Source organism: Dermacentor andersoni, chromosome 9 (genome assembly GCF_023375885.2).
Source record: "Dermacentor andersoni chromosome 9, qqDerAnde1_hic_scaffold, whole genome shotgun sequence".
Taxonomy (NCBI): Eukaryota; Metazoa; Arthropoda; class Arachnida; order Ixodida; family Ixodidae; genus Dermacentor; species Dermacentor andersoni.
Window position 1 is genome coordinate 87,117,716 of NC_092822.1, and position 27,831 is coordinate 87,145,546.

The 27,831-nt window shown below is 44.2% G+C and overlaps 1 protein-coding gene across 1 annotated transcript; it reads left to right on the forward strand.

The window, feature by feature from the left end:
- Positions 1-27,692, forward strand: LOC126528367 (PC-esterase domain-containing protein 1A-like). Its single transcript, XM_050176263.3, has 7 exons — positions 1-185; positions 254-333; positions 1,817-2,040; positions 5,395-5,608; positions 8,085-8,254; positions 16,367-16,526; positions 27,374-27,692. Exons 1-7 carry the CDS (start codon positions 110-112, stop codon positions 27,590-27,592), a joined length of 1,143 nt encoding a protein of 380 aa, XP_050032220.1. The 5' UTR covers positions 1-109; the 3' UTR covers positions 27,593-27,692.
- Positions 27,693-27,831: the final 139 nt, after the last annotated feature.

The following is a 27,831-nucleotide window of genomic DNA, read 5'->3' on the forward strand; positions in this document are numbered from 1 at the left end:
GTGCCGTGTGCGTCCGTGCTTCGCGTTCCTTTGACAAGAAGCACCAACGCTCGAAGTCGGAGCGCGTTTCCAAGCTGTTGGTCCCTTCAGTGCTTTCCTGTCATTGAAGATGCCGGCAGTATTTAAGAGCGAAGACGTGCGCTCCTTGCTCAAAGGCAAGCGCATTGTTTTGATGGGCTGTTCAAGTAAGTACTCGGACCATTTCGTTTTCTTCATGTGCTTACTATAATAAGTGTTGCTCTGCCCCTGTCAGATGTAAGAGCCATGTACAAAGACCTGGTTTGCCTCTACCAGCACAACCAGTTCGTCTCAAACCAGAAGTTAAAACTGAAGGTAAGCGATCTTTCAACGATTGAGTACGTGCCGTTCCATATTTTTCATATCTCTTTCATAGGGCTTGTGCTGCTGCTCTCTTGGCCGTGTACAGTAGTGAAGTTGGCTGTGCATTTATCGCGTTCTAAGGCTCACATGAGTTTTAAGAACTCAAACACGTTCCGAGTGGTTTCCTTTTTTGGCAATTGCAAGCACTGGTAAACGGGTCAACGAGGAAGGGGGTCGCGGTGACGGGGAGGGGGGAATATGGTATACCTCCCCCCTCACTTTTTCCTGATATTTCTATGTACCAAGATAACGGGCATAAAACGGCGTGCAATGGCACCCGCCTGCCCACTATGAAACAAACAAACTAAAGGATTACGCGGAAAAGCTTGACTGACGCAACTAGTAGGCATGCCAACTTGGAGATCTGCCTGGCCCGGCTGTGTAGGCGGTGCAGCGGCCGCGTTCGATTCCTACAGCCGCGTTTAGATCGAACGCGGTGGGAATCGCAAGAACGCGCGTGTGTCGAAGGTTGTTTCCACGTATTCACTGTGCAACAGTTCGCCGAGGGTGCTCGAGCGCGCGCTCGGATCGTGGTACGCGTCCCAATTTCTTCCAGGAGAAAGCAAACTTCCGCGTGCTAGTTCGTCGCGGAGCGATATGCGTTCGGGAAACCAGAGAAATTTGCGTCGCGTTTTCGGTCTTCGCTTGTTTATTAAATGACACCCATCGGCACAAGGTACCAGCTGCGTTGCACGCAATTATGAAAGCATGAAAAAAAAAAGCTAGAAAAAGTTTCTTTGTTCCTTTTTTCTTTTTCTTGTGTGTCAATCCATAAAGCTAACATAAAAATGGATCCAAACTCGCCCTCACGAAAGCAACGTGCACCCTTTAAGGTGGCGCAAATAAAAAACGAAAAAATATAAACAAGAGTCGAGGGTGCGGGGGGGGGGGGATGGCACCGCGAAACGATCAGCGCGAAACCAGTCGAAATTGAAGAGTGAAATGTGATTTTTTTTTGTTTATCTGGAGCAAAGTAAGGCAATATAAAACATCAAGATAAAAACGTGTTGCATATTGATCAGCTGGTGCGCGCCATTAGATTTAAGTCCCCTTTAAAAAAAGTGGCCAATACTATTTCCAGAGCCCTGCTTTGCTTCGTCTTTGTTAGTCCAGCTGTTGCTCTCGGATGTTAAATCTGACCACTTATTATTCTCGCGCAACTTCATGTGCTTCACGCACTCTTACTAATTGTACTGTAGCAGCTAACTCCTTTTATGTTCAGAGACGCTTACTCTCACTGTGGTTAATGTGTTATCAGCCAGATTTCGGCAATAATCTGGAAGTTTAGCGTGCAATGGGAATAAAATTTTTGATGAGCTGAGTTTTAAAAAAATATATTTTTTTTTGGTGGAAGAGAGTGCAGATTAGTTGACGGTCGTTTTGTACGAGCCCAACTGTCTCTTTGGTGCATATCTGACTGAAAAAAAAATTTCAGATGGAAGAGAGTTCCTTCGGAGACATCCTCGTTTGTCACGGAAAGAAGCACAATGGTCGTGATTACAAAGAGGAACGGCTGTTCAAGATGGACAAGACAACCATCGCGTTCTACTTCCTTACCAGAGTCTACAATGATTACGTAAAAGCGATCCTGGGAGGCATGGTCGACGAATTCGTGCCAGACGTAATCATCGTCGGATCTTGCCTCTGGGACATCACACGGTCAGTGGTGCTATGCCATGTATCTCTATCGCAAAAGAAACTTGCAGCTTGTTTCATTGATGCAGCAAGCACCCCAGCCAAATCTCGTTGCTTCTGTCAGGGGGCATTGGTCAAGTGGTGTATTAGACCTAATATAGAAGTTCGCTATTCAATGGGTTTTCAATCCTACTAGAAGAGATCGAATACTGAAACTTTGCCTCGTGGCTCCGCAAGAGTCCAGCTCCTTTCCCATGATTTTGGCCCAACGGCTTTGTGGCGGCAGTCGAGAGGAAAACATGGTGCCCTTGCAGCGTGTCTAAAAGTAAACTTGTAGCTTAAAATTCTGGGCTATCACTTAATCTTGCATTGCGTGAGATTCAGATGATGATCCTACAGGTGCTGTTCTTGCTTCTGAATTTTTTTATTCAGAATTAAATGCTTAAGTATAAAAAATTGGAAAAAGCAGTATTATCAAAACCAAGTGACCATGATGGAAGGAGGAATGTGCAAAAGTTGGTATATCATGCCAAGCTGATGGAGGCGAAATGCGAATACACCTATGTACTCTTATTTAGGTGTACACTAAAGAACCCCAAGTAGTCAAAATTATTCCAGGGTCTCCCACTACGGCGTTCCACATAATCAGAAGGCGGTTTCGCCACGTAAAACCCCATAGTTCAATCATGCCATATTAATGATCGCAGGAACTTATGAGGTGTTGATTGCACTTCCTTTGTTGACAGAGCTATTAATGCCGGGCTGTTGTGTCAGCTTTTTAATCTCTTAAATGTGGTCGGCCTCTACACTTATTAGATGGTTACAGTGTCACGGCAAAATGGGAAGGTCAGTTATTATGCGGTTCACCTACATGTGCTACAGTGCGTTTATATACCTTTTTATATAATGTCTGGGGATTGTAAGCCATAGCAATCTTGTGTTATCTAGAACATGAGTTCAGTATGTTGTCGACAGCTCTTGACAGAAAAGACCAGCCTCTGTCACGGCGCGGCTTGAAAACTACAATGCCTACAAATGTAACAGACTTTGCTTGATACTTCAAGAAGTTATAAATGCATCATCCCTGTTATTCCGCTTACCAGTATTCGGCAATTAGACAGGGAGTAATGGCCGCCTGTTCTGAATTGTTTTTTATTGTCTACAACAATGTGCAAAGTCTGGCTACTCATTGAAGATTCTGCTACACCGAAATTGAAATCAAAGGCAAATGAACAAAAACTAAATGAGAGAACAATATAGATAGGGGAAAAAATCAAGAAATTAGAACTTTTTACAACCGCTTAGATAGAGTTAAAAGAACATCTCTCTAAGTTACTTTTAAAAAATTGATTGCATCCGAGCTACAGTGTACTGGGCATCACTCATGGCTGTTGGAGGTCTCATTATCTCTAGGAAGAGCCAAGGGGATCTCAGCTTTGGTGCTGTCTGCAGCATTTTAAATGCATTTCTTAAACATGCGTTGCAAACCATGGCAGCCTAGCAAATTTGCAGCACAGGCACAAAGCTACCATAGCTTCCACAGTGGCAGCGACTTGTTGATCAGAATTGGATTGCAGAGAGTCTTAAAACCAATGACATTACCTCGCCACTATATACATTTTGATTTCACACTTGTATCTCAGTCACATCTGCTTTTTAGTACATATTTGCTTGAAAAAGTTTGCATGAAATTTGCTTTTTCGATTGCCCGATAATTCGGAAAATTCTGCGGTGCCTTTCCGTGTAAGAAAAATCGAACGTTGGCTGTACTTATTTGTATAAAAGGACAAACTTCAACAGAACAAAATTTCTATATAACAAAGCAAATTGAATATTTTACCAACTTCGTTATACCGAGGTCTAAGTGTATCCTTTTTCCTGTTTACATTTGACTCGCACCTCGAGCATTATCAGGCTTTTTGTCATACCAAAGTTGCATGTCATTACTGTTAACGGAATTGTTTATTGTTACTTAATAATTGAAACGATGTTAAGTAGTTCGGTGTGAAATTCAAACAAAATATTGCCTAGGATTGTCTTAGTCCTGACAAAAAACAAATCCCCTCATTGAAATGTTGGCTTCAGCGATATTCCTTATTTTAGCACCTTTAATCACAGTCAACCTTGTAGTATGGCTTGTTTCGTGGAACTTGCGTTTTATAATTTCTTATCCAATGCACAAGCTAACCTCATGCATGCTTGTTTACAGCATGTTTAGATATGCAATCAGTTTGTTCCGTAACTGTCCTGCCCCCCTGCACAATAAAATTTTTTCTCGAAACTATACTTTTAATTGGTGCACAACCCGTCGTGGTGGCTTAGCAGCTACTATGTTGCACTGCTAAGAACGAAGTCGTGGGATGAAATGCAAAAAATGCCCGTATGCTGTGTGTTGGGTGCACGTTAAAGAACCCCGAGTAGTCAAGATTTGTTCGGAGTCTCCCCCACTACAGCATGCTTCATAAACAGATTGTCGTTTTGGAATGTACACCCCAGAATTGAATCAATTTAAATGTTGCCCGTACTCCGCGCCCTTCGCAGAGCTCGTAGCTGTTTTTTAACTTTCACTTGCCATCATCTAACAATGCGGTGTCCATTTCAAACAGTTGATTTGCAGTCTTTTTTTTTTTGGAATACTGCCTCTTTAATTCCACAAGTGCCTGTTTGACTGTTTTGGTCCAATCACAGATTTTGCGTTCAGAGACTTTACACAGGGTATGACTATTTCGTAAATATTTACTGTATTCCGAGAACCTCTTACTGCCTGACACGATATTTTCTTTGTTGAGTGCCAAATAGCGTTGCGAAAATTCGCTGCTTTGGCCTAATCTGTCTGTGTGTGCGAATTTGTATATACGTTTTGTATAGTTATGCTTCTTTTGGGAAGCTGCAATAGTGTGTTTAATCGCCGACTGATGTGTACAGTCTGGAATGACCCCATTTTGACTTTGGCTGACCCACTAAACCATTTGTGTACTTCAAGTCTGATAAAAAACATTCATATTATATAACGCCCCCTCCTACACAGGGCCTGTTGGTCAAGCTGACAGTAATTATCAAATAAATAACATTCGAGCCTCGTTATTCGAGCCAAAAACACCTTTGGTATACCCATTTTCATTGCAAGCACGTATTCGTTACATGCTGATGCAAGGAGCACTTGAGATTTACATCTTTGTCCAATAATTTGTTACTACTTGGGCTCATTACATCAAAGTTAGGTCAACAAGGGCATAATAATTAGGTGCTTGATCGTCACTTTCTTCTTGCGTTAGCACTGCCTCCATTGCCATTTCCTCCACGATTGTTTTCTGCACAGGGTTGCCTGTTTTTCCATTTTGAAATGTACCCTCACAAGGCCACATTTGTCATCTGCAGCTGGGGGCCTAATGGCGTCGAAGAATACAAGACAAACCTGGCCGTGTTCTTCGCCGAACTGAAACGAATACTCCCACCAACTTCTCTAGTGATTTGGCTCACGGCGGCCCCTCTGGCTCAGGACGTGCGAGGAGGATTCCTCATACCACAGCTCGAGTTCCTCAAGTACTCGCTGAGATTTCACGTCCTTGAGGCAAACTCCTTCTGCAGAGAGGTGAGCAGTGCTCATGTAGCCTCTCGGTAACAAATGCACTTGGGATACGGAGGAGAAGGACGAGTTGAACTATACTGGTTAATTGCTCTTTCAGGACGAGACATGTCAATGCAAGGGTTATCTCTATATGCCATATACACAGGTAATTCGCACATTTAACACGAAGAAAAATATACTTTGTGGAAATGTTTTCAACACTAGGGGAGCAACACTATGTCAAACACTGCAAGGTATCTTTACCGCAAGCCACCCATGGCTTCGTTTGGAACTAACAGTTCTGCAGCCGAGCATCTTGCATAGGTCTGTCTCCTCTGATCATCCTCTCACAAGAAAACAACTCACCTGCAGAACTTCTTCCTCGTCCGATGTCCCTGCTCTAATCTAATGAATGGCGCTTGCTACTTGTCATTCAGTGTTGGCCGAAGGCATTTAGCCTGAAACTGATCTCAATACCGAAACTCAAAAAGGAAAAAAAATGTTTGTCTGGTGGGTTGCCTGTAGGCAGCACTTGTCCATAAAGGGCTAATTACCTTCTTACAGTACCATAAAAACCACTCTTATCCTAAGATAAGCCATGCCATGCTAGAAAAGATGCAAAAACTAAATACTAGGCGGCAGTCCAGTATTGCGATTCCCCCACCACTTCACCTTCTCATCATGAAATGGCATATGCTCAGGCCAAGGCAATTATTACTTAAGATGGGCTACAATGTATTTTTAGAGAGCCAAGGCCGAACTTTGAGAGTTTCCAACTAATTTTACGGCAGCAAACTGCCCCAATTATGGGAAAGCATTTCAAAATGCTTGGCGTGGCACTGACTTACTGGTGATGTTGGCTAGATGCAAAATGTTAAAAATTCAATTTTAGTCTGTTTTCTGTTCTAAACGTCTTGCACGAGATTTACGGAAACACTTTTTTATATTACTCGTTAATACAAGTTTGTTTAGTTTCTTTAGTGTAAGATAAACGTTAGGTTAGTCTAGGCATGCTGTTCGAGAATTGAATATTTGACTGGTAAAGATGTAATAATGAATGTAGAGAAAAGAGCAGGGATCTTCACTTTCTTCACTTTTGGGACTAAACTGCCAAGCCCAATATGTCTGCATAACATCACAGATTTTATCCTATTTTCATATATTTCCACGCACTGATACATTGAAAAACTCCCAAAATATGCTGTATTGAGTCGCATGTAAACTTTCTAATTCAGTATAACCTTCTATATTACAAATGATTGCTTTTGCAAATGGACCATTGCAACAACACCGTATGGTAAAAATTCTCCGATGATTGCGATACACCCTAACGCAAAATTTGAGCACAGCTCTATACGCGTTTTCATTTCGCATGTTAATATTTTGTATTATGATTATATAGATGCACAGAAGAGAATGCTGCGAGTAGCGTGCTTTATTTCCGTACAGACGACGTGTGCCACTCTGGCACCATGTCGTAGCCATCGTTGCCTGTCTTGCAGAGCACTACGCTCTTCTTCTCAAGCTTTCGTTCCGCCAGTGACGAGAGTGGCCCTTTGTCGTGGGGAAATCGTGCCACCAGTGTTCCCAGTGACAACACCCAAGGGAGCGTCACATTGAGTCTTACTCATAGCCGCTCGCAATCGCCCCTTGAAGAAGCAGTGCCCCGCCCCCCCCCCCCCCCCCCTTCAGAAGTGCAGATAACATCGCCCATATGACTGCAGCGGCCATGGCCTGCCGGAAACTCCGTGCAGGCACAGGCTGTCTCCCCTCCGCATTTTTTTCCACCATGTGCTTTCCCTGTAGCGTCCTCTTCCCCTTCCCTCCTCGGACGCTCTTCTTTTTTGCTGCTCTCCGCATTTGCTTTCACCTTTTGCTGTGCCCGTTCGCACGGTTACGCCACCGAGGCTCAAAGACGTCACTCAACGCAGGAATGGGCGCTTACGGGCTGCGCTTAAATATGAGCGTAAATCTATAGGGTCGTCTCTTGTGTTCACGATTGCGAGCGTTGGCGCCCGGAAAGTGTACGTAATGGAAACGTATCAACGAGGTTATACTGTATATCCCGTATTCCATCTGTGCTCGGGGACAATATTAGAAAGATGCCTGCTATTTCGCCTACTCCCCCCCCCCCCCCACCCATCACCTCCGTCCCTGTTGTGTCTGGGTTCCTTTACAAATTTTTAACTTGACAGGCTGGCAGGTATGTCTGTTTCTTTCAGAAGAACTTGCCCTTGGCTTAGTTAGCACTTGCTATGAGACATAATTGCTACGAAAATTTCCCTGCCTGTGTCGTTATGATTGTTTTGTTTCGTGTTTGTGGTTTGTGTGAGTTATATCTCAGAGCGTCTGTTCCGTTGGTGGTTAAACGAAATAATTGGATTTTACTTTGAATTGTTTAGCGCCTCTTTAGGCACTCTGCCCAGCTAAGGCCTACTGCCTTCCCTTCTGTTGTAACACTCGCACACTTTGGTGCACCCTCCTTCTGTCCACTTTGTAGACAGCTGACAAGTTTGGAATGGATGTTGTGGACATCCACTACCACTTGCGCATGCTGTTGGAGCATCGAGCCGAAGACGGAATCCACTGGCTGCCCCTGGCTGTGCGGCTCTGTACCAATCTGGTCCTCACACACATTGCCCTATCATGGGGTTTCAAGCTGCCACAAGGGTAAGTGGCCTTAGCGGAAAAGTTGCAGTTTCTTCAGAACGTTATTACGCCCTGTAAGTATTGCATTTGCAAATCATGTCTGCCGAAATCCCAGAGGCGGAGGAAGGCTTATGAAAAGGAATACAAACCTCCACCCAACTGCTAGCACAAAGCTACAAAGGGAATCCTTATGGGTTTCACAGAAAAAATGCTTTGCAGTTTAAAATTCGTCCTTGTCGAGAGAATTATACTGGGACCAACGCCTCTCTGGAGTGGTAGCTCTACCACTTGAGTAACTGGGAGGCTTGCAAATTGCAGTGCGAGGGCGAATTAATCTGCAACTCGAAGTGATGGACTCTGAATATGGCAGATCGGTTCTGTGGCAGCCAGCAATGTGGAGAAAGGTGCATGAAAGGGAAAATGGACATCCACCTGACTGTAGCCGGAAACTACAGAGGAAACCCGGCGCCATAACAAAGGTCGCCTGGCACTTCAATCGGCTAGCCTCCTGGCTAGCCGAGATGGTAGAGCAATCACCCTAGGAGGGTGTTGGTCACGTGTTCAATCCCTGGACGAGGACGAATTTTTTTTTAGCATGCAAAAATTTATTTTCGAGAAACCCATATGAATTTCCTTTGTGGCTTCATGCTACAAATGAGGTGGATGTTATTTTTCCGTTTCGAAGTGAAGCTTTCTTTGCCTCTTCTCCTGACTTTCTGGCCACTGCTGTTCCTGTGATGGTCTTGCCTCGCGCGTCGCTGGGTTTCTTCCAACACCACGAGATAGCACTTGCCTCCACCCATCCTAGGACACCTCGATGTCCTCCTCACCCATCCTTCCATGCAGGGTGAAGTAAACAGCGGCGCCAGCCATGGCGGCCGCTATTTCTATGCCCACTTCTAAGGACGCGTAGCCAGCGCATGTGTGTATGACTGATTTGCAGGCAGCACAGAATCTTGTGAACAAAAATACTGTGGAAAGGCATAATTATATGTTAATATTTAAGAAAGTAATAATTTTGATAGTTTACAGTCAAGTACATTGCCATATTTACTCACATAATGATTGCACTTTTTTGTCCAAATATTTGACGCAAATCAGGGGTGCGATAATTACGCTGGTTAAATTCCTTGTGAAAAGAAACAGTTTTTTTTCCTCCTGCGTTTGCTGCGGGATGACAACAGGTGAACAAACAGGCGGCTTCCGCTGTAATAGTGCGGGACACCAAAACAAAAATGGCAGCCGGTAAAGCAAGCCGAACGCACCGAACGCGATTTCTTTTCTTCGCGTGAGTACATTACACGCATTGAAAGTTTCTTCTGTATCAGTAATGAATGATATTAATATCGGCAAGTTTGCGACAATAACTTAGCCCTGTCCACTTTGATGGGACAGAAACAGAGATGGGTGCGCTTAGCTGCCAGTGTCATAGAAACACATGGCTGGCATGCTGCGGAAACTGCGGCATTTGTCTTCACTACTATCCTAATACGGCACGTTTTCGCTAAGGTGGGCGATTATCCTAGCTGTGCTACAAGCATTGGCATATGAATAGGGTATACTTCTAACGTATCAGTGTAAATGTGGCCACTAGCATTGCCGCTCGCGATTTGTTGAGTGCCCACGAGTGCAGATGAGAAGAATCGAAAGGACCCTTTCTTGTTGTGGTTGTTGACCAAAACCAATATGTAGCCTTCAAATAACAAAGCCAAGGTAAGGTTGGTTGTAGCTTTTTTTCGTGGAAGTGCGGAAAGTGATGAAAAGAATAGAATGGGGCATCTGCTTAAGATTGTTTGGTGCGTTGCGTGCACGCCGCTTGGTATGTCTTCGAGAGTCATTGGCAGATGGTAAGCGCGATCATCATTAGCCAGACTTGGCACACGACATATCGCTGCGACAAATTCGAGGTACGATCATTACACGGGAAGAAAATAGAATTTTCACGACAAAATTTAGGAGTGCGATCATTATGCGAGTGCAACCAGTATTCGAGTAAATACGGTATTAAGTAAGCTGCCTCACGGGGTCATGTCGTGCTGTAGCCTGAGATTGTCTTGAAATGTGTTATGACTGCATGTTGGTGTGGTTATTTTCTGTACCATCCAACAGGAACAAGGTTGCATGACACCCGCTGTTTTGTTCGACGGGTGCAAAATAATGCGCTTAAGCATTCCTATAAAATGGACAGTCGAATGTCAAATGACCATATTACCAGGCGTTGCTGTTTTTCAGGCAAATTTGCACAATGAAGCTGCATTGCTTGGAAACAAGTGTTTATGGTGCAATAGCAATAAAATTCATTCAGAAGATCTTGAGAGTAAAAATAACTAGCCAATAAATGACGAATTGATACATGATTATTATCACGTAGTCGCAATCTAAGTACACATTTTTATCATGTACTGTCATTTGTCATACTTCGGCAGCGCTCTTAGGACCAGAACATAAACTAGGAAAATTAGCTTTTAATGAATTGAAACAAATCAAATGGCAACATTACTGTGCGGCTTAACTTGACAAGTAGAAGAACTGAAGAAAATGAACGTGCAAACAAAATGTATATTCAAAGGATAACAAAAGTAAAACCGATAAGTAAAGAAAGCTTAAGCTTGGCCTATAAGAGCGCATAATGATAGCATTCAAAGATCCTTGAGTGCTTCTCGTGCTTCCCGACAACTGCGGCTTATGTAACCGTAGTGTATAGCGGGAAACACCGGCAGCGAACGCTATGCACGAAAGCAAGCTTTCTGGTAGAAACGTGGCCTCTTGCGTGGACTGAAAATGCGCGGAGGTGAGTGCCATCTGGATGGTGGTGTTGCAAGGAAACGAGCTCGGTGCGGCGCTCTGTGAATAGTAAAAATGCTGAAAAAGGAGTTATGTTTCAGTTTCCGCATAACAAAATTGTATATTCAAATTACTATCCAATGCTATCGTGTCTGTAGGTTGTGCATAAGTTGTGTGTTACGATTTTTTCAGTGCATTTAGCTTTCAGAAATCTAATTAGTTCACTAACGTCTTCGTGCTATGTGGAGGGCCTGTGTGGTTGGGCACGCATGGTTTGGAATGATTTTTTGCTCCGGATGCTGAATGCTGACGCCAGATTTTCTGTGGCAGAGAGCCCTTCACGCTGTCGTGTTAAAAATGAAATGTGTGTTAATTGTGCCAGTGTACATCAAAATCAGATTTCTAAGTTCATTCCTAGCTTGCCCGTTAGGTCCTTTTCCCATGACCTGACGTAGGTGCATGCACACCCTCAGTGTGGCGTAGTTTTAAATGAGCAGCACCTTGACGTTTTCTTCGTGCACTTGTTGCGGACAGGTTCCTTCCCGCGCACTTTTGCCTGCATTCTTACTGCGCTTTGGTAAGGCCACATCGAAGCGTGGCACGCATTTACATCTCGACATGCGAGCTACGCATGGAAATGGCGGTTTGGGCGGCGGGAGCTCCGCCAACGAATGCCGTCACCCTGCATGGAGCGACAGGCGAGAAGGACATCGAGGCACCCTGCGCTTCCTTTCCTATGTCCAGTTGATTGGCAGTGGAAGTAGCATGCTGGGCTGTGACAGTGTAACCATTAGAATTGTCCATAGCCTGAAGAGAGCGCTTGAAGCATGCTGGCCAGTATGCAGACTTGCTGGACAGCAAGCTCACTTTCACTGGACAGCTTACTGGCCAGCATGCAGAAGGAGCACGTAAACGTGCCAGCATAATGTCTCCAAAGCGTGCACTCCATGTCGAGGACGCCCAGGCACGAAAGAAGCTTTGCGCGGAAGAGCAGTGTCTTCGCCACGCTACGAAACATGGCGCAGACTATGAATGTATGTATATGATATATACATGCAATTATGATAGCTAATTGAGTTACGTACAGCCCCATAATTCAATTAAAGCTTAACACTTCTGCCACGATGTGATGTGCCATATCAGGCAATGATAATGATCAACCCTCTTAGACATTATGAACAATGACGCACAACACCTCAAGCAAACACGTGTGTTCTGTGAACTGCGCAGACAAACAGCAGCGGTGCACACAAGGTAACATTTAACGTCAACTCACCACTCTCATATTAACATGATAGTGTTAAGGGCCCCATGTCACAGCAAATTGAGCGTCGACTGTCTTTTCGCGAAAAATCATTCTGAACAAAGCTTGCTTTTGTGCATAACGTTCGTCACCAGTGATTCCTGGTGAACATATTATGGTTACATAAGCTGCAGTTGCCAAGAAGCATGAGAAGAAGTCAGGGATCTTTGAATACTATCACATTCCGCTCTTAAAGGTGAAGCTTAAGCGTCCGCCAACATTGGGCTAAATGCTGAAGAAATTATATGCACCACGAAAATCACCGCTGCTGCCAAAATCACGGCTAATTATCATCAATCAAAGTAAACAGCATACAAAGCTTCGCTTGTATCGATTCACATAATGCGTGAAATCCGTATGTTTTTATAAGTCCTGTACTGTTCCGTGAAGTGTCAGTTGGAGTAAACACTCACCGGTGCACATGTAAAATCTCAATGCTTAAAGAAAAAAAATATATTTCTTCTATCATATTTCTGGTCCGAGACGTCTTCGTTTGTGGAGGTGGCACTCCGTGATGGTAAAGTGAAGATGCACAACAAAGGTAGCAATTTGGGCTACAGTAAAAGCTCGTTAGCTCACACCTTTAATTCAAAATTTTGGATACTTCAAGCTAACTGGCATAGTCTGGCCAAGTTCCATAGAACTCCATTTATTAGAAAATTTATTTTGCATGCAAATTTGATTCACCACAGATAATTCAAACTGGGCGACGCCGTGACTGGCTTCTGGCTTGCATTTACACTTTTTCAGCTACGCGATAGCTGGTGTGGCATACTTATCAATCCGTGCCCCAGGGATAGCTCCCGCAAATCTCAAAGGCTATGCTTTTATGGACTGCATGCAGAGAACTGAATAAAGGAGCTGCAATTATGTGACGGCTGCCCAGTTCTTAAATTTATTTCTGCATGATGCAAATGGTTAGTTGCATCAACATCTACATTGGAGCATACAGATGATGTGGCGTGTCAGGCAACTCTTGAGTCGCAAAGGTCAAGCAAGCGAGATAAAATCTGGGTGTCTACCAACAGGGAAAACTGGGAATTTGAATAGTATGGAAATACTCAGGGAAAACTCGGGGAATTTGTGCTTCTATTAGGGAAAATTAGCTGTAATCTTATGGAAAGGCAACGAAAGTCATGTTAATGCTGGCTCCAGTAACAGAGGAATCGCAGCGAATCGTCATTGACGCCGTGTCATTTGCACGAGGTATTGCCAGAGCAGTTAACGAGCGATTTTCCAGATGCCCGATTTTTCGGACATGCCCGATAATTCGCACTACTTCGCCGCACCTCCACGCACTGCATAGGGTCAATGCATATTGCCTTGACTGCAGGTCTGAAATGGCATTAATCACAGCCATCACCGCATCATTTTGATTATCGCGCCGCCTCGAACCAATGCTCTCGCACGCAGATCCGCTGGCAGCCGTAGCCACCATCACGCAACGTTAGGCCTAGCTGCTTCTACGTTCGCTAGCTTCTTGCCGTGCGGTGCCGTGTTTTTCATTGAAAGAATTCGCCGCTGTCAACACACATTGTCTAAGGAGTCAGAGCAGCTGAGGCCGTAACCTTCCGCATTTGCACAGAAGCACTGGACTCGTGCGAGTGTACCGATCACCTCGGAGGATGTGGGCAAAGGACCGTCGTTGCTTTTCTCGTTGTGCGTACTTTCACATGTGCTATGTACGATGTCGGCAATGTAGTCTTCGTTTTCGGGCTCTCTCGTGGTCGCGACACCATCATTTGCACTCACAAACTCGTCCACTGTTGACTCGTCAAAAGCTTCTAGAAATTCTGACAGCTCGCTCCAAACTTCAGCAACGGCTGCGTCGCATTCATCAGAATTTACAGTAATCACCGAGCACGCGGAAGCCGGCATGGCTGAAGCAATTTTGGATGAACCACTCGTACACTGCCGCGCGTACGCGTCGGGCTCCACGGGCACCGGGTTGCGAGTTTGGCTGCTTTAGCCCTAATCTCCCCCTTATTCTTAAAGATCGTGCTGAGAGTGCTCCTCGGAATCTTTCACTCTGCGGGAACATCCTACTCCTCACCGCGTTCGACCCGATTTATGATTTCGACCTTCACGACGAAAGGCGAATTCTGACATTTCATCACGGCAACACTGCGGGAGAACGCCCACAAGGCGCACAGACAATGAACCAGAAAAGGAGCGAGGCAACTCGGAACTTTTGCCGTCTTGCACGACGAGGGCACAAGAGCCTCTGATTGGCTGTCTGAGCAAACGCTGCGGGAGGGTCAGGATCATTTTTTGCAGAGTGGAGTCAACGGCTCGCCCAAGCAAGCCCGTTGGGGCACTGAACCACTCTACAACGAAGTCGAGAAATGTATTTGAAATTAAAATTTCAGAGTATTTCAGAAATACTTTGCCGCAAGAAGTAAGTCAGTGCTTTCAGCAGAAGAGTTATTGGCATTAAAAGGTCGTTCATGATCCCTTGCACGGCGCTGCCGCTCAGTCTTTGATGCCTTGCACTGCAAAGATTGCGGCGGAACGGGGCGAGCCCACAACGCTTCGCCTGCTGAACGTCACTGTGGCGTGCAGGTCAAATCTGATTTTGGATATTCACATAGACTTCACTAGTTCCAATTTTGGCGCCTACGATGCGCCAAACATGGTTGTTTTTGGCAAGCCTCGGTGCACTCAGCGAGCGGACACGTAGCAGCACCCCGTGGTGGTCACATAATTTAGGCTACGTAGCAGACCGTAGTTATATGCAACACCAATGCGTATGCACAGCGTTTGCTTTGTGAACGACAGCCTTGAGTGCATGCTCATGCTCGTACGCTTCCGTCTGGACGTGCTACATGGCGGCGACCAGCTTTGTTCTGCACCAGCTTGACCAACGGATGGTAGCCACGATCAAATTGTGCATTTTGAAGCGCTGTCAGTAGTCTGCCAAAACGTCGAGCCAGGAACAGCCAGCAGTGAGCGTGCTGGCAAGCTTACTTGTGATCCGATTTTCATGTCGTTGAGGCTAGTTGAGTGTTCAAAACCAATCAACATTAACAAGACCCAACCGCTACGACACTGATAAGCAGTGTGGAGTAAGCTTAATTACTACGTGGGCAGCCACGACTAAGCGTGACCACATGACTGTCGGCTTCTTCCAGAAGTATGCAATTGTTATCAAAATTCGAAAGCAGATATGTGATTACTTCAGCCTGTTTATTAAACTTTGTGAATAAATATACACAGTAACAGTAGGAAGAAGTGCACTCAACCAAACACTCTTCTTGATTGATGTAAGCTATTGGCCAATAGCAGCCACATATGGAAATATGCTGTATCACGAAATATAGCACGTAATGAGGAGGAGCAGGCTCCTCTTAAAAAGAGAGTGTTTGAGAAAATTGGATATCGCACTCTGCTCGAAAGTTTCACGTGCTGCGCACGACTTCCAAAATTGGCTGAGATGTGCACAGCATCTATGCCATTCGTGGGCTGCGTTTTTTCACCAAGCCCGAGGAATAGTTCAGGGTCCCATTAAAGCCTGTTGGTCGGTGACTTGGCCTCTTCGTTTTTACAGAACAGAGTAATAAACTAGTAATAGAGTTTCGCAGTGTGATAAATGCACAACCTAATTTCATGTGTTGCGGCATTGTGACGGAACAGGCAAGTGCAGATGTGAGCTGCAACTGCTTTGGTGGCTTAGCAGCTACGATGCTGCGCTGCTAAGCAGGAGGTCACAGGATTAATTCCCGACCACAGCGGCTGCATTTCGATGGGGGCGAAATAAAAAAAAAACGCTAATCTCCCATGCATTGGGGGCACGCTGAAAATCCCGCCGTGGTCAAAATTAATCTGGAGTTCCCCAACTATGGTGTGCCTCATAATTAAATTGTGGTTTTGCTGCATAAAACCCCCGAATTCAATTAAGATGTAAGCTTTCACTCATTTGCTTATTCAAAAATTGTTACATGGTTCCATGGTAGAGTTTTCAACTCAGTGCACTTTATGGCCATTTCGTGAGGTGTGTCAGATGTTCTTTTTGCCTCCTTTGTGTACACTCTGCCCATTTTTTTTAGTGGACAATTCATCACGGACAAAGAGAGGAAGCTCATGCTAGCTGAAGAGAATGGTTTTGGCTACACGACTGAAGAGGACAGCAAGGGCGAATGCAACAGTCTTCCTGCTGCGCTCTCCTTCAGCACCATCCTTGGATGTGACGAGGAAGTGAGAAAAGAGGTGAGCTCCGAGTGCAACACTGACGATTTCATGGCGGTAACTATAGAGTCTCCTGCTACGGTACACTTGCATTACTTTTAGTAATTGACTGCAATTGTTTCAGTTTCTCAATGGAGGTCTGGGCCGGCGGCCATGCAATTCTGTGGGCCTAAAATTTCGTTTAGATCGTAAGATCGGCCTTCGCCGGATAATTTGAACTTGACTAGTTGGAACATGCGTGCTGGACCCCTATGGTGACCCTAATCGTGAACCCCTTACTGGCAGCGTCTGTGTCGGCGAAGCTTAGGGGACAATGAATGCATTGAACATTTTATTTATTTATTTATTTACAGATATGCCAGCCCTTTCAAAGGGCTATAGCAGGAGTGCAATACGAACATTTACAAATCAATTATTTTGTACATGGAAAATTGTGCATTGAATACAAAAAGGGACAATAAATTAATATTATTAACACCAAGAGGTAACAGCATTAACCGCTGAAGATAACATAGATACAAAGTAAAGTATATTACTTACAAACAAGGATATCTCCAATGTGTTTTGTGAAGAAATCAATTGAGGAGGATGAAACGGCTTCCTCCAACAGGGTGTTCCATTCTTTGATAGCTCTTGGAAAAAAGCTATACTTGAAACACTCGGTACCATTAACAGGGGGACGAAAAACGTTGAATGACGATGTCTAGTGGTTTCGCCGAAAAGAATTTATGAAACGTCTGTATACCTAACATGAACATGATGATGAATTATTAGGTAAAGATATTTAAGACTTTCACATTTAGTTCTAGCCTGTAATGTCGGTAGGTCTGCCTGTACACAGAGTTGAGAAGGGGAGTCCGTCCGCCGATATTTATTGAATATGAATCCGACTGCCAGACACTGTATTCTTTCGATTTTTGATATATTTATAGCAATGTAAGGGTCCCAGACAGCCTTTTCATATTCAATTATAGGTCTAATTAATGTTATGTAAGCTAGACTTTTTTTTTCTTGAGTTGCAATCGGTAAATTACGCCTAAGACACCAGAGTGACTTCTTCGCCTCGGCACACACATAATCTATATGGTGATTTCAGCGAAGATCACTTGTGAAAATCATGCCAAGATACTTATGCTGCTCAACTCTTATTAGTTCATGATTATTAATAATATAAGAGTAGTTCTAACTAATTTAACTTTCTAGAGACTGTCATAACTACAGTTTCTAACGGGTTTAACACCATTTGCCATACATCACACCATTACTTTATCTTCCGTATATTTGCATGTAATTTATCCTGGTTTCCTACTGTATCAATTTTATTGTATATAATGCAGTCATCTGCAAAGAGCCTGATGGAAACGTCTATTGCATTCGGGCGGTCATCTATAAATACGAGCAATAAAAGGGGGCCCAAAACACTGCCTTGGGGAACTCCCGACTTGAAACATGAAATCTGAGACCTTGTACCACTAATTTTGACATATTGCTTGCGAGAAATAAAATAGGATGAGAACCATTGTGTAATAGAAGCATTTTTGAACATAGCATCAATTTTTCCTAGTAGTTTACGCCTTCGCAAATTCCGTAAAGATCATATCTGTCTGTCCCCGAGAGTTAATAGTTTCTGAACGATCAAGGGCTAATTCGATGAGCTGAGATGTTGTGGATAGGCCTTGATGAAAGCCATGTTGGTGGATAGATAAGTTATATTCATTATTATAATTTATTAGATGTTTTGAGTTCAAGCATATTTGAACAGGTACTAGTAATTGATAAAGAGCGATAATTTGCTAAATTGTTAGCACCGCCGCTTTTGAGGATAGGAATCACTTTAGCTTGCTTCCATACCTTTGGTAAAAAACCGCTATGAAGACCGAAAAATTAATGCACAATATCTAGAATTCCATTTGGCGTATCGATAAAGAAACTCGTTAGGGATGCCATCGGGTCCAGGGCTTTTCTTTATGTTCAAATGAAGCAAGAGGTTGAGCACACCTTGTTTAGGAATTTCAACGTCAGCAATAGGCGGCCTGTCAGATGGAGATTCAATACTCGGCATAATACCGTTCTGTGAACACAGATGCAAAATAATCATTGAAACTCTCAGAAGAAGGATGCTCCTTAGATGGTGTCATTGAGTGAGCATTCAATGATGGATTAATATATCTCCAAAATTTACCTGGTGCCGCTTTTAGAAATTATGTGATTGTGATGCCAAAGAACCTTTGTTTGGATTCTTTCACAAGTATCTTAAGATTCCTTCCAAGACATCGAATAAGATTCTTTTTATAATTCTTTTGTTTTCATTTTAATTGTCTCTTTAAGTGTATTATTTCTCTAGTTGTCCGAGGGCTTCTATTGCTAGTTTTCTTTATATGCTTAGGTATATACAGCTTTATAGAAGACATGACCAAATTAGCAAAGTACTCCCAGAGACAATCAGGACTCTGATGATGCATATAAAGTTCAGAGAATCTCTCATAAGAGTCCTCTAGCAATTATAGAACCCCAACATCATCAGCCCTAGCAAAGCTTAACACAATATTTTTGCGGGGATGCTTGTCAGTGTTGGCGGAAAGGCTCAAAGTCAGCACTAGAAGTTTATGGTCAGAGATGCCATCACTGGTCTCACAGTCGATTAGTAAAGGCAACAGGTGCTTAGACACGAAAACAAGGTCCAGGATAGACGAAGAACGAGCACTGATTCTAGTATAGTCGGTAACCACCTGGTTTAAACCAAAACAAAAAATTGTGTTGTCTCCAACTGAAAATGCTTATTTTTGGCCTGCCCTGTGAAGATTTTCTAGCAGTAACGGTAGCTCACAATGTCTGGTAACAGTATTTACCCGATTTTAATACGCACCATTTAGCATGTCTTTTTTCAAGAAAATTTGGCTGAAAATTGTCTACGCGGTTGCTGTTGAATACAACACTGCCCTCGCCGTGTTCATATGCTTTACTGCATAATATGTCTGTACTGCGGCGAAGCTGACTGTAGAAAGCGGGCCATCGTTCTGCAACATGCATCAGACCCGTGGCCCTTTTTCTTCCTAAAAGATTGGGTGCGAATTAGATTTGTACTTAGTTAAGGTGCTTTCATGTCAGTTCTGCTTTAGTTTTCTGCATTGCGCGCATATAATGTGGGCACGCCTTTTTTTTTTTTTTTGGTGATGTGCAGTGCTGGGTAAATACTGGCAAATAATTCAGTGGTTTGTTTGGGTGCTTTCTCTGAATCTTGTTTAATTTAACCGGCCTGGTCCTGTGAGGGAGACGGAACTCTGTTGCTGTGATCATTCACATACTATGTGATTCATGGTCAGTACACGTAATTGTCTGATCTTCATCCTTGTGGCTTCAGAATATCTTCTGGCTTTGTTTACTAAGTAAGCTTTAGCTGCCTTATTGACCTCAATATCAAAGCTGTCCTATTTTTCTAAATGCACAAGGCAGTCAGACTGAAAACATGCATAATTGCCACAATTTCTCATTTATAACACAGTATTTTGTTGGAAAATTCAGTTTGCCAAGTCACAAAGCCATTTGCAGTCAGGAAGATGAAGTTTAGGCAAATTCATGTGCGGTGGACCCTTGTTAAACCGTAACTGGCTGGGATGAAGGAAAGGTATGTGCAAAGTGCTTGTACAGCTTAACAGGCGACAAGAAATTCGCAGCCACTTACCTAGAAGAAAAGTTAAGATACACTGAGTGAAAAAAGCATCCAAAGATGCTTTTATTTTCAAGTGCGATGAAAAAAATCGCACGTTAGTCTGCCACTATGGTGGTCTGGATGAGGCAACTGTGGCCTCAAATTTGTTCAGGGCTGGTGTCGGCATCTTCAAACGCCCTCTCTTCATCGCAGACAGGTGCATTAGTACATCGAGCACCTTTGCAGCTTTTGTGATTGTCGGGCATGGCACACCTGCCATTGTATCTGTCTTGTCATAGTAATCGTCTTTGCTTGCTCCCGGTGATGGTTTAAGTGCAACAGTGCCAGCTGTGTCATCGTAAGTTAAGTCCAGACACATTTAAACGTCGTTGTCGACATCCTAGAACCTCTTCAAACAGGCTGTCGCAAACATGATCCTCAACATCACTCTATACCACGGCTGCAGCATCGCCCGTGCACGGTTCAAACTTGATATGTCTAAAACAGTGTCTGTTCTACTTGCGGGCATGAGTAAGTGAGCAATCCAGGGTGCCGAGCAAGTTGATTGAGTCCGATTTCTTGTTCTCCATTGCAAATGGGATACTATGCAGCATGTTCTTCCTGTAGTTTGGCTTCACAGCTGAAATGATGCCCTTGTCCTAAGGTTGCGCAACAGTGGTTGTGTTGGGAGGCAAAAAGATTATCACTGAGAGGTTTTGCATTTCAGCGTGTAGTGACACATTGTCTGACACAAAAAACTTTTCTTTTCATCCCAGAAAAAAAAAGTGATCCAGGTGCCTTGTATATTCTTCAAATAGCTTGGCCATCATCCCTGCTTTCCTGTTACTGCTATACAGCATGCCCTGTGGCAGTTCAGCCACCTTTAAGGTACCTTAGCTTACTGGACTTTCCTATCACCAAGAGAGGCAGCTTCTCACTTCCTGCCGTGTTCACAACAAAAGCAGTAGATATTTAATCTTTTGTGTGTTTAATGCCTGCACAACTTTCCTCTTTGAACGAGAAAATCCTTTCTGGAAGCAGCTTGTAGAAAGGCAGCTTCGTCCGTATTAAATGCGTCGTCGGGGAAATAGTTTCCCACAAACTGGAGAGGTTGCCCGTTATGTCAATCCTCCAGAGCCAGTGCACCCACTGCTGTGCCTGTACTCTACCCTTGCCCTGATGCCGGAGCGGGTCTTAAATCTTTACAGCCACCCATTGCTACAAACAAAGCCCTCATTCTTGAACTGCAAGGCAGATTTCTTCGCTTTTTCGAGCATTAGGGGCCTTGCTCGCTGACAGGAACGTTTTAAGACGTTGCTCTTTTTTGAGACAAAGCACCGATGCCTTTTTCTTATCCGGATGCATCAATTCCCTCAAATGACGCCTTTTGATATTTGCAGCCGTATAAATGTCCAGCAACATTTCTTTTGCATTCCACACGCTGTGGTCCTTTGTCAATGGCAGGTCTCTTCCCCAGCTAATGCTGACTTCTTTGTGCCATATTCTATCCTGCAGATGATATCAAGCTTCTCCTTGATGCTGAGGGCTTCATGCTTCGGCATGTTTTCGTCCTTTCACACATGAAATGTGCTTAGTGTGCCAGCATAAAAACCACATTAAACCCTCAGAGAAAAGCCAGTGCACAAAAAAAAAAAACGACTGAGTGTGTTGCTTCTAACAAGATGAATGTGTGGGGGTTCCACTCTACGTGCGGCTAGGGCTGAAGGCGAGCTCCGGATCTAGCCCCACGCAGTCGCTTTGTGGAACTCCCAACCCGTAGCGCAGGAATCGCGGCTACGTCGGGTTCGAACGAATAAAGCAACCAGCGGCGTCAACTGTACTAACGTTTATTGCTACCAGGAATAAAGAACACTGGCAGAGGGACGTCCTCTCTGTAATAGTAATAAATAGGCTGGCCTCGTTGCCCGGGATAGTCAGGCAACGAGAGCGAGGGAAAAGCGGGAGAGGGCGTACGCCTCTCCCGTGTCCATGCCGGCTCTCGACGCGACGACGCGGGGGAAGATGGGCGCGTGTGCTCTCCACAAATGATAGCATCGAACAAACGATCACATGCTTTGGGATGCGGCCAGCATCTTTCGCGGTGGACGCTTGCTGTGTGCCGATTGCACAGCTGGCAGGGTGTTTGAACGCCTCCTAGACAGCACGCGAAATCCACCTCAGAGATTGCACACAAGTCGAACCACAGGTCGAGCCGCGTGGCCTGCGCTGGCCGTGTTTGATCAAGGGTGGCGGTGCAGCGACCGCAAATTCGTTGCGCATCTCTTTCACATGCCAGATTTGCAACGTGCTTTTAAGAAGAATGTGCTATCTAATTCTGCATTGCCCCGAAAATCTCACTACGTAAGGAATGGCTACGCGTTAACCAACAGGTATACGATAAAGCACTGTGGTTTAGGTAATCGCGGAATGCATCAAGTTCAGTGGCAGCACTGTCGGGAGATTCAGTTCGGCTACTGTTAAAGCAGAGTTATGGCGTAATCTGGTATGTCTTAACGACGTTACACTGTGCTCACTGTCATTTCCATGCTAACTGAACCGCCATGATTGCAGCTCCCATAGTACTCTTTACTCGTCTCTGTCCTTTCTTTCCTACTTTCGTGCGCCATGCAAACACCGCCGTAATGAGGCTTCCATAGACATTAGTTCCAGAGTTCGTTCTAGTAATTTTTGTAGGAAACTGCATGGCATTAGCAAACGTAACTCTTCTAAAATAAGTACACCTTTATTTTGGTCGCCTTATATATTGCGTCCCTACTCACTGTAGTTCTGACAGGTGCTTTCTTGTTTTCCAGAATAAGTTGACTGAAATTTGCTTGCATTAAACTTCGTTTAATACTTCGCAGGTGATTATGCAGAAGCTGCGCAAGGTGTTCGGTCATAGAAACGTCACTCTGCTGTGTTTTTGAACTGCGGCACTTTTTGCAGAATGACTGCGTAATTAATGTACCACAGCTGAAGCTTGTGGACATTTGGTTACGTCAAATCGCGTACGACCTTCCGTGTCTTTGTGCCACCTTTGTCTGTACATCCACCTTGCCTGGGTGAGGGAGTGACCAGGGTGTCTGCAAAAGATATGTCTATGTGATAAACCTGTCACCCTTGTCAGCCCTGAACACTGCATTAGAGAGTGTACTGGAGAAGGTAGGGCCTTGTGACGATTGCAGGCTGGCTGATTTGGCTTTGGTTTCCACTCAGTTCTCCATTGTAATGACTTGCATGCTCCTACAACACCATGAGATGCTACATTGCAGGCAGTAATCGGTGTGCACTTCAGTTAAATATTGTAGGTGAGAAAAATAACCATTCAATTAACTTCTTACCTACTACTGCTCCTTTCTACTCAACCTTGTACATTTTAATCTCTTACACCTGCTCATCATGATAATGTGGAAGCGACAGTTTGTCATGTAGCACTACGTGTTATTTCGTGTCTCAGATGTCATTATCTGCTAATTAGAGGTGTGCAAGCGCTCGAATATTTATTTTGAATCGAATGGAGAATGCTCAAATAATTTAATTCAATTCGTGAATCAAACATCTATTATTCGATTTCTCGAATACATTCAAACTTCTATGTAACTGAAGTTCTACTTAAAACAAAAAAAAACTTCTTTACATTGTAAATTTTATTAACTTGAGGTTTTAGTTTTAGCAGTAAAAAATTATTTCAGAAATGTCCGGAACATTCCTACTGGATGGTGTCTTGTCAGTGATCACTTCTAAACAAATCGCAAGGTCGGGCCATAACAGCGTTCTTACGAGTGTCGGCGCATGCGGTGCAGATCGGGCCGAGCGCAATGCATCAGCGTGGCTCACGCCATCCAAGATTGGCGTTTTGCGCTGCCCAGCGCTGTAAATCTTGAATGCCATGGCTGACTGTGTTTGGTGATTGCAGCCGTCATCGGATGGCACCCTCAAAATAAAAACAGTTACAAGAAGACACGGAAGGGAAGCAGGGGACGGGCACCTATATGCCCTCTCCCCCTAGTGCGCATGTCTATTCTCCTCTAACCTTGCTGTACAGTCAACCACAAAAGTTCGCAGAGTATGGTATCACAGAAAACGTCGAATTTCCGAGCAGCCTACAAGAGTAGCTGGGAAAACTGCACCTCACATTGTTGTTCTCATATCCTAGTCCATGATGGAAATGGAAATATCAAGCTGCATTATGAGGTTGTGCGATGTGCACCTTTTCCTTAGATCCAATGGTTCGTAAAATTTTGTGGTCGACTGAAGATGTGCATGGCTGTCTGTATGTGGGCCATGAGCCGTATCTTTGAGGTAATCTTCGGCAAAGAAATGTCGCAGTTTCACCGGAAAGGTGTAGCATTGAAGGCGAAAGTAAAGGGACAACTACGCAAAGTAAGGTTTGTAGCTTTATTGGTGTCGCACACTCTCGGGCGAAGATCACTCGTTGAGCAAGAACACTCTGTCGCTACGTGAGGGACCGCCAACGCTCGACACATGGGAACAAAATGCACAGGAAGGCACCAAACATCTCGGCTTTTCTTTGCACTTGCCGAGGATCACTTCCAAGATACAGCGCCTTGTCCCGCACATGGACAGCCAAGCACTGCTACAGCAAGGGTAGAGACGCGTATGCGAGAAGGAGAGGGCAAATAGGTGCGCATCCCCCCTCTTCTGTAGCGTGTTTTATCACGTTGCTGCGTGTCTGCCCATTCCCCATCCCCCTTGCGCTGAGGGAATCGACCCTTCTTGTGTTTCTCCGAGCGCTTCGAGCTGTCGCCTACCCCGCAGCCTCCGCAAGTCGTTACGCCACAAATGGCGCAGCGTTCTTTCTTGCATACTGCGTCCCGGTGCACGTGCGTCGATGGTGTTTTGCCACTTGAAATTTCATGTGAAACGATGCTTGCACATACATTTTCCTCGGTTGACATTTCCAAAGTAATTTGCTAGATTTACCAGCTGTACAGTTTTTGAGTACATGCATGAAATGTATCACGAAGTGCTTGAAAATGCTTGAACCGTGTCACAAAGTTACTTTTTTAACTCGAAAAAAGAAATAAACTGTATTTTGGTGGTACTAAGATCAGGAAATTAAGATAGTTTGTTACATCGAGGTTCGTTATAGCGAGGTTTGACTGTATTTTAGGTACCTTCGGTGAATGGCCCAGCCGTGGTTGGTGCCCTAACAAGCACAGTTTTCCCATGGTGTGTAATCTCTATTGGTACAAGGTTCGACCAGGCTGACTGGACCTATTGGAATTATTTAAACGCTACGTGAACAGAGGGAAGGTATGGAAGCATGTGTGAAAATCTGGCCGATTAGCCACTGGAAGACACGCTGATCACATCGGATACGCTAGTTCGCTGTTCACGCTCAGATTCGTGCCTTTTGGAGCTTTCTAGACCACGTATGAACTGGGTTGTTATCAGTGCTGGTGTACTAATATGGTCTTCGGTTTAATGAGAGTAGAGCATATTATATATCTCGATTCATAGATGGCCAAGTTACTGATACTAGTTAGCAAGGTTGTTGTAATGTGATTAGCATGATGAGGATGTGCAGCACTGTGCTTTTGGCCCAAAATTTGCGAGCAGAAGAGTTTGTCAAATTTTCTGATATTCGATATTATATTTGAAATCTAGTATTCGGTATTTGCACACCCCTACTGGTTATGGAACTAACTTCTGTGTGACGAGGGCATAAATAGACATGCTTGAGCAGTCAGCTTCTATTCTGCAGTCACGCATTCCAAAATGGTTGTTACGTATAAATTAAATAATAACTGTTGTGTTATGTCTGTGTACCAGGCACATAATGTGGTACCAAAAGGAGAATGCTCAGTTTTCAAGAATACCATGGAAGTTCTAACTGGAGCACCCAGCACTTTGCACTGTCTTCTGAAAGTGACCAAGTTCAATACTGGGGCGTACTCGGGTCTTCTTTCCTGCTTGTTCTTTCGTTTCATTGCTACACATAGCTTTTTTAAAAAGTTGTCTGAACTGTTTCCGCAATAATTTTGTTTCTGTAATCTCATCATGGTTCTTGTCATTCAGTATGAGAATTATTTTCTTTACAGCGAACCTGTCTAAGGCTAGGATCCCAGGATTTCCTCGTGGCATAATGTTGACAGAAAACTATCATCTGTGGCTCATACCCCCAAATGCAATGGCTCATACGCGCATAAGGCAGAGGCTACAAGCCCTTGGAAAAGTGAAGCGAACAGTGTATGCATTCTTTAGAATCGCGCATAAAACATACAGAATAGCATACGTTTCAATAAAGAAGGAGCTTAAAACTAGCATCCGAACAAAATAATTGATGAGAAGTCACTCCTGCGCCTACATGCAATGCGAAGCGTGTGGCACTCCGCACATACGTTTTCCGGTAAAGATTACTGTTGCGCAAGCTTCGGCGGTGCCGGCAGCTTGACTGTAGCACATGAAACTGCGAGTGAAATAACTACACTTTCTTCTTTTACACTTTCGTAAGTAAATGAACCCGCCTAGTAACTCATTTGTGTTGTGACAGTGCTATGGGAAAGTCATGTATAGTGAGGACTCCTGAAGAGCAGTGCGCATACGATGTGCGGCGAATTTCTCTTCTGATACACTTTGTAGGTGCACGAAGTAGCGGCACAATCCAAGTCGCAGGTCATTGAAACGTCTTAGAGTAAAGGTAAAAGCTTAAGTAAAGTGCATGTGAATGCCACCTCATGAATAATTTCAACCTACGTCGCAAGGGGTACCCATTCTAGTCGTTCACAGCTTCGTTGTCCAACCACCTTCACAGTGTGGACTGGAGACCATTTTTCTTTACGAACTCTTGAGTGAAATGCATGCTTTCAGTCAGCTGCTATGAAGTTGCCCTGTCTGAGTTGGCAGGTTGCCCTCAATCTGCAAGCTTCAGCTCTTTTGCCTGGTCATCCTCACAACTTTGCTGCAAAATAATTTGTTTTTTTAGCTAAAATTTTTACCTTTTCAGGCTTTGTTTTGCTGAAACAAAGCTTGGTAAGTTTCTTGTGACATATTGAGAGCATATGAGTGTAGTAGAGCTTTAAACACTCAAGTTTGCTTTCTTTGCATCCACTAGAGGTGCAAAACCTCCAGATGATAAAAAGAAAATTTGAGCCATTTGTGTGTATGTATGCCTTCAGTCAGATGTAACCTTGAGTCATCAGGGTAGGCTTATGATTCACTAACAATTCCAGCTTTGTCACTGGCTTCTGCGCAGGTGATAAAGAATACCATTGAAGTCCCACCATCCGAGCGACCAAAGGCACGCAGGGGCAACTGGAGGGCCAGACGCTTCAGTGGGTTGCATCCCTTTGGTGTCGCACAACAACACGAAAGATGGCAAGGTCCATGGCAGCCTGGCTTCCAGCATCAAGGACCAGGACCATGGAACAACGAAGGCCAGCCTCAGCCTCATAGCCAGAGCAATGGCTTCTAGCCAGACGAGTTCGGGAATGTGCTTCGGAATACGGTGCAATACGATGTGGCAAAGAATTTAAATATGAATGTTTACAGATAAATGATGTGGAATCAACATAGTTATGCGCCTCGGTTGTTTTATCGATGCCCGTTTACTGAATTTAAAAAAAATTGAGGTCCTACGAGTAGGCATCTATGTACAGCAAAGCTATGTGTGAGCGCTTAGAGTTGAAACACGAGTACACGCACGTGCACACA

What these genes read in the sequence shown, in the direction of transcription:
- LOC126528367 (XM_050176263.3), top strand. Translation starts at nt 110, where the DNA reads ATGCCGGCAGTATTTAAGAGCGAAGACGTGCGCTCCTTGCTCAAAGGC. An exon ending in CAAACTCCTTCTGCAGAGAG is followed by an intron (nt 5,609 to 8,084) that starts GTGAGCAGTGCT and finishes TCCACTTTGTAG; the next exon opens with ACAGCTGACAAGTTTGGAAT. An exon ending in GGTTTCAAGCTGCCACAAGG is followed by an intron (nt 8,255 to 16,366) that starts GTAAGTGGCCTT and finishes CATTTTTTTTAG; the next exon opens with TGGACAATTCATCACGGACA.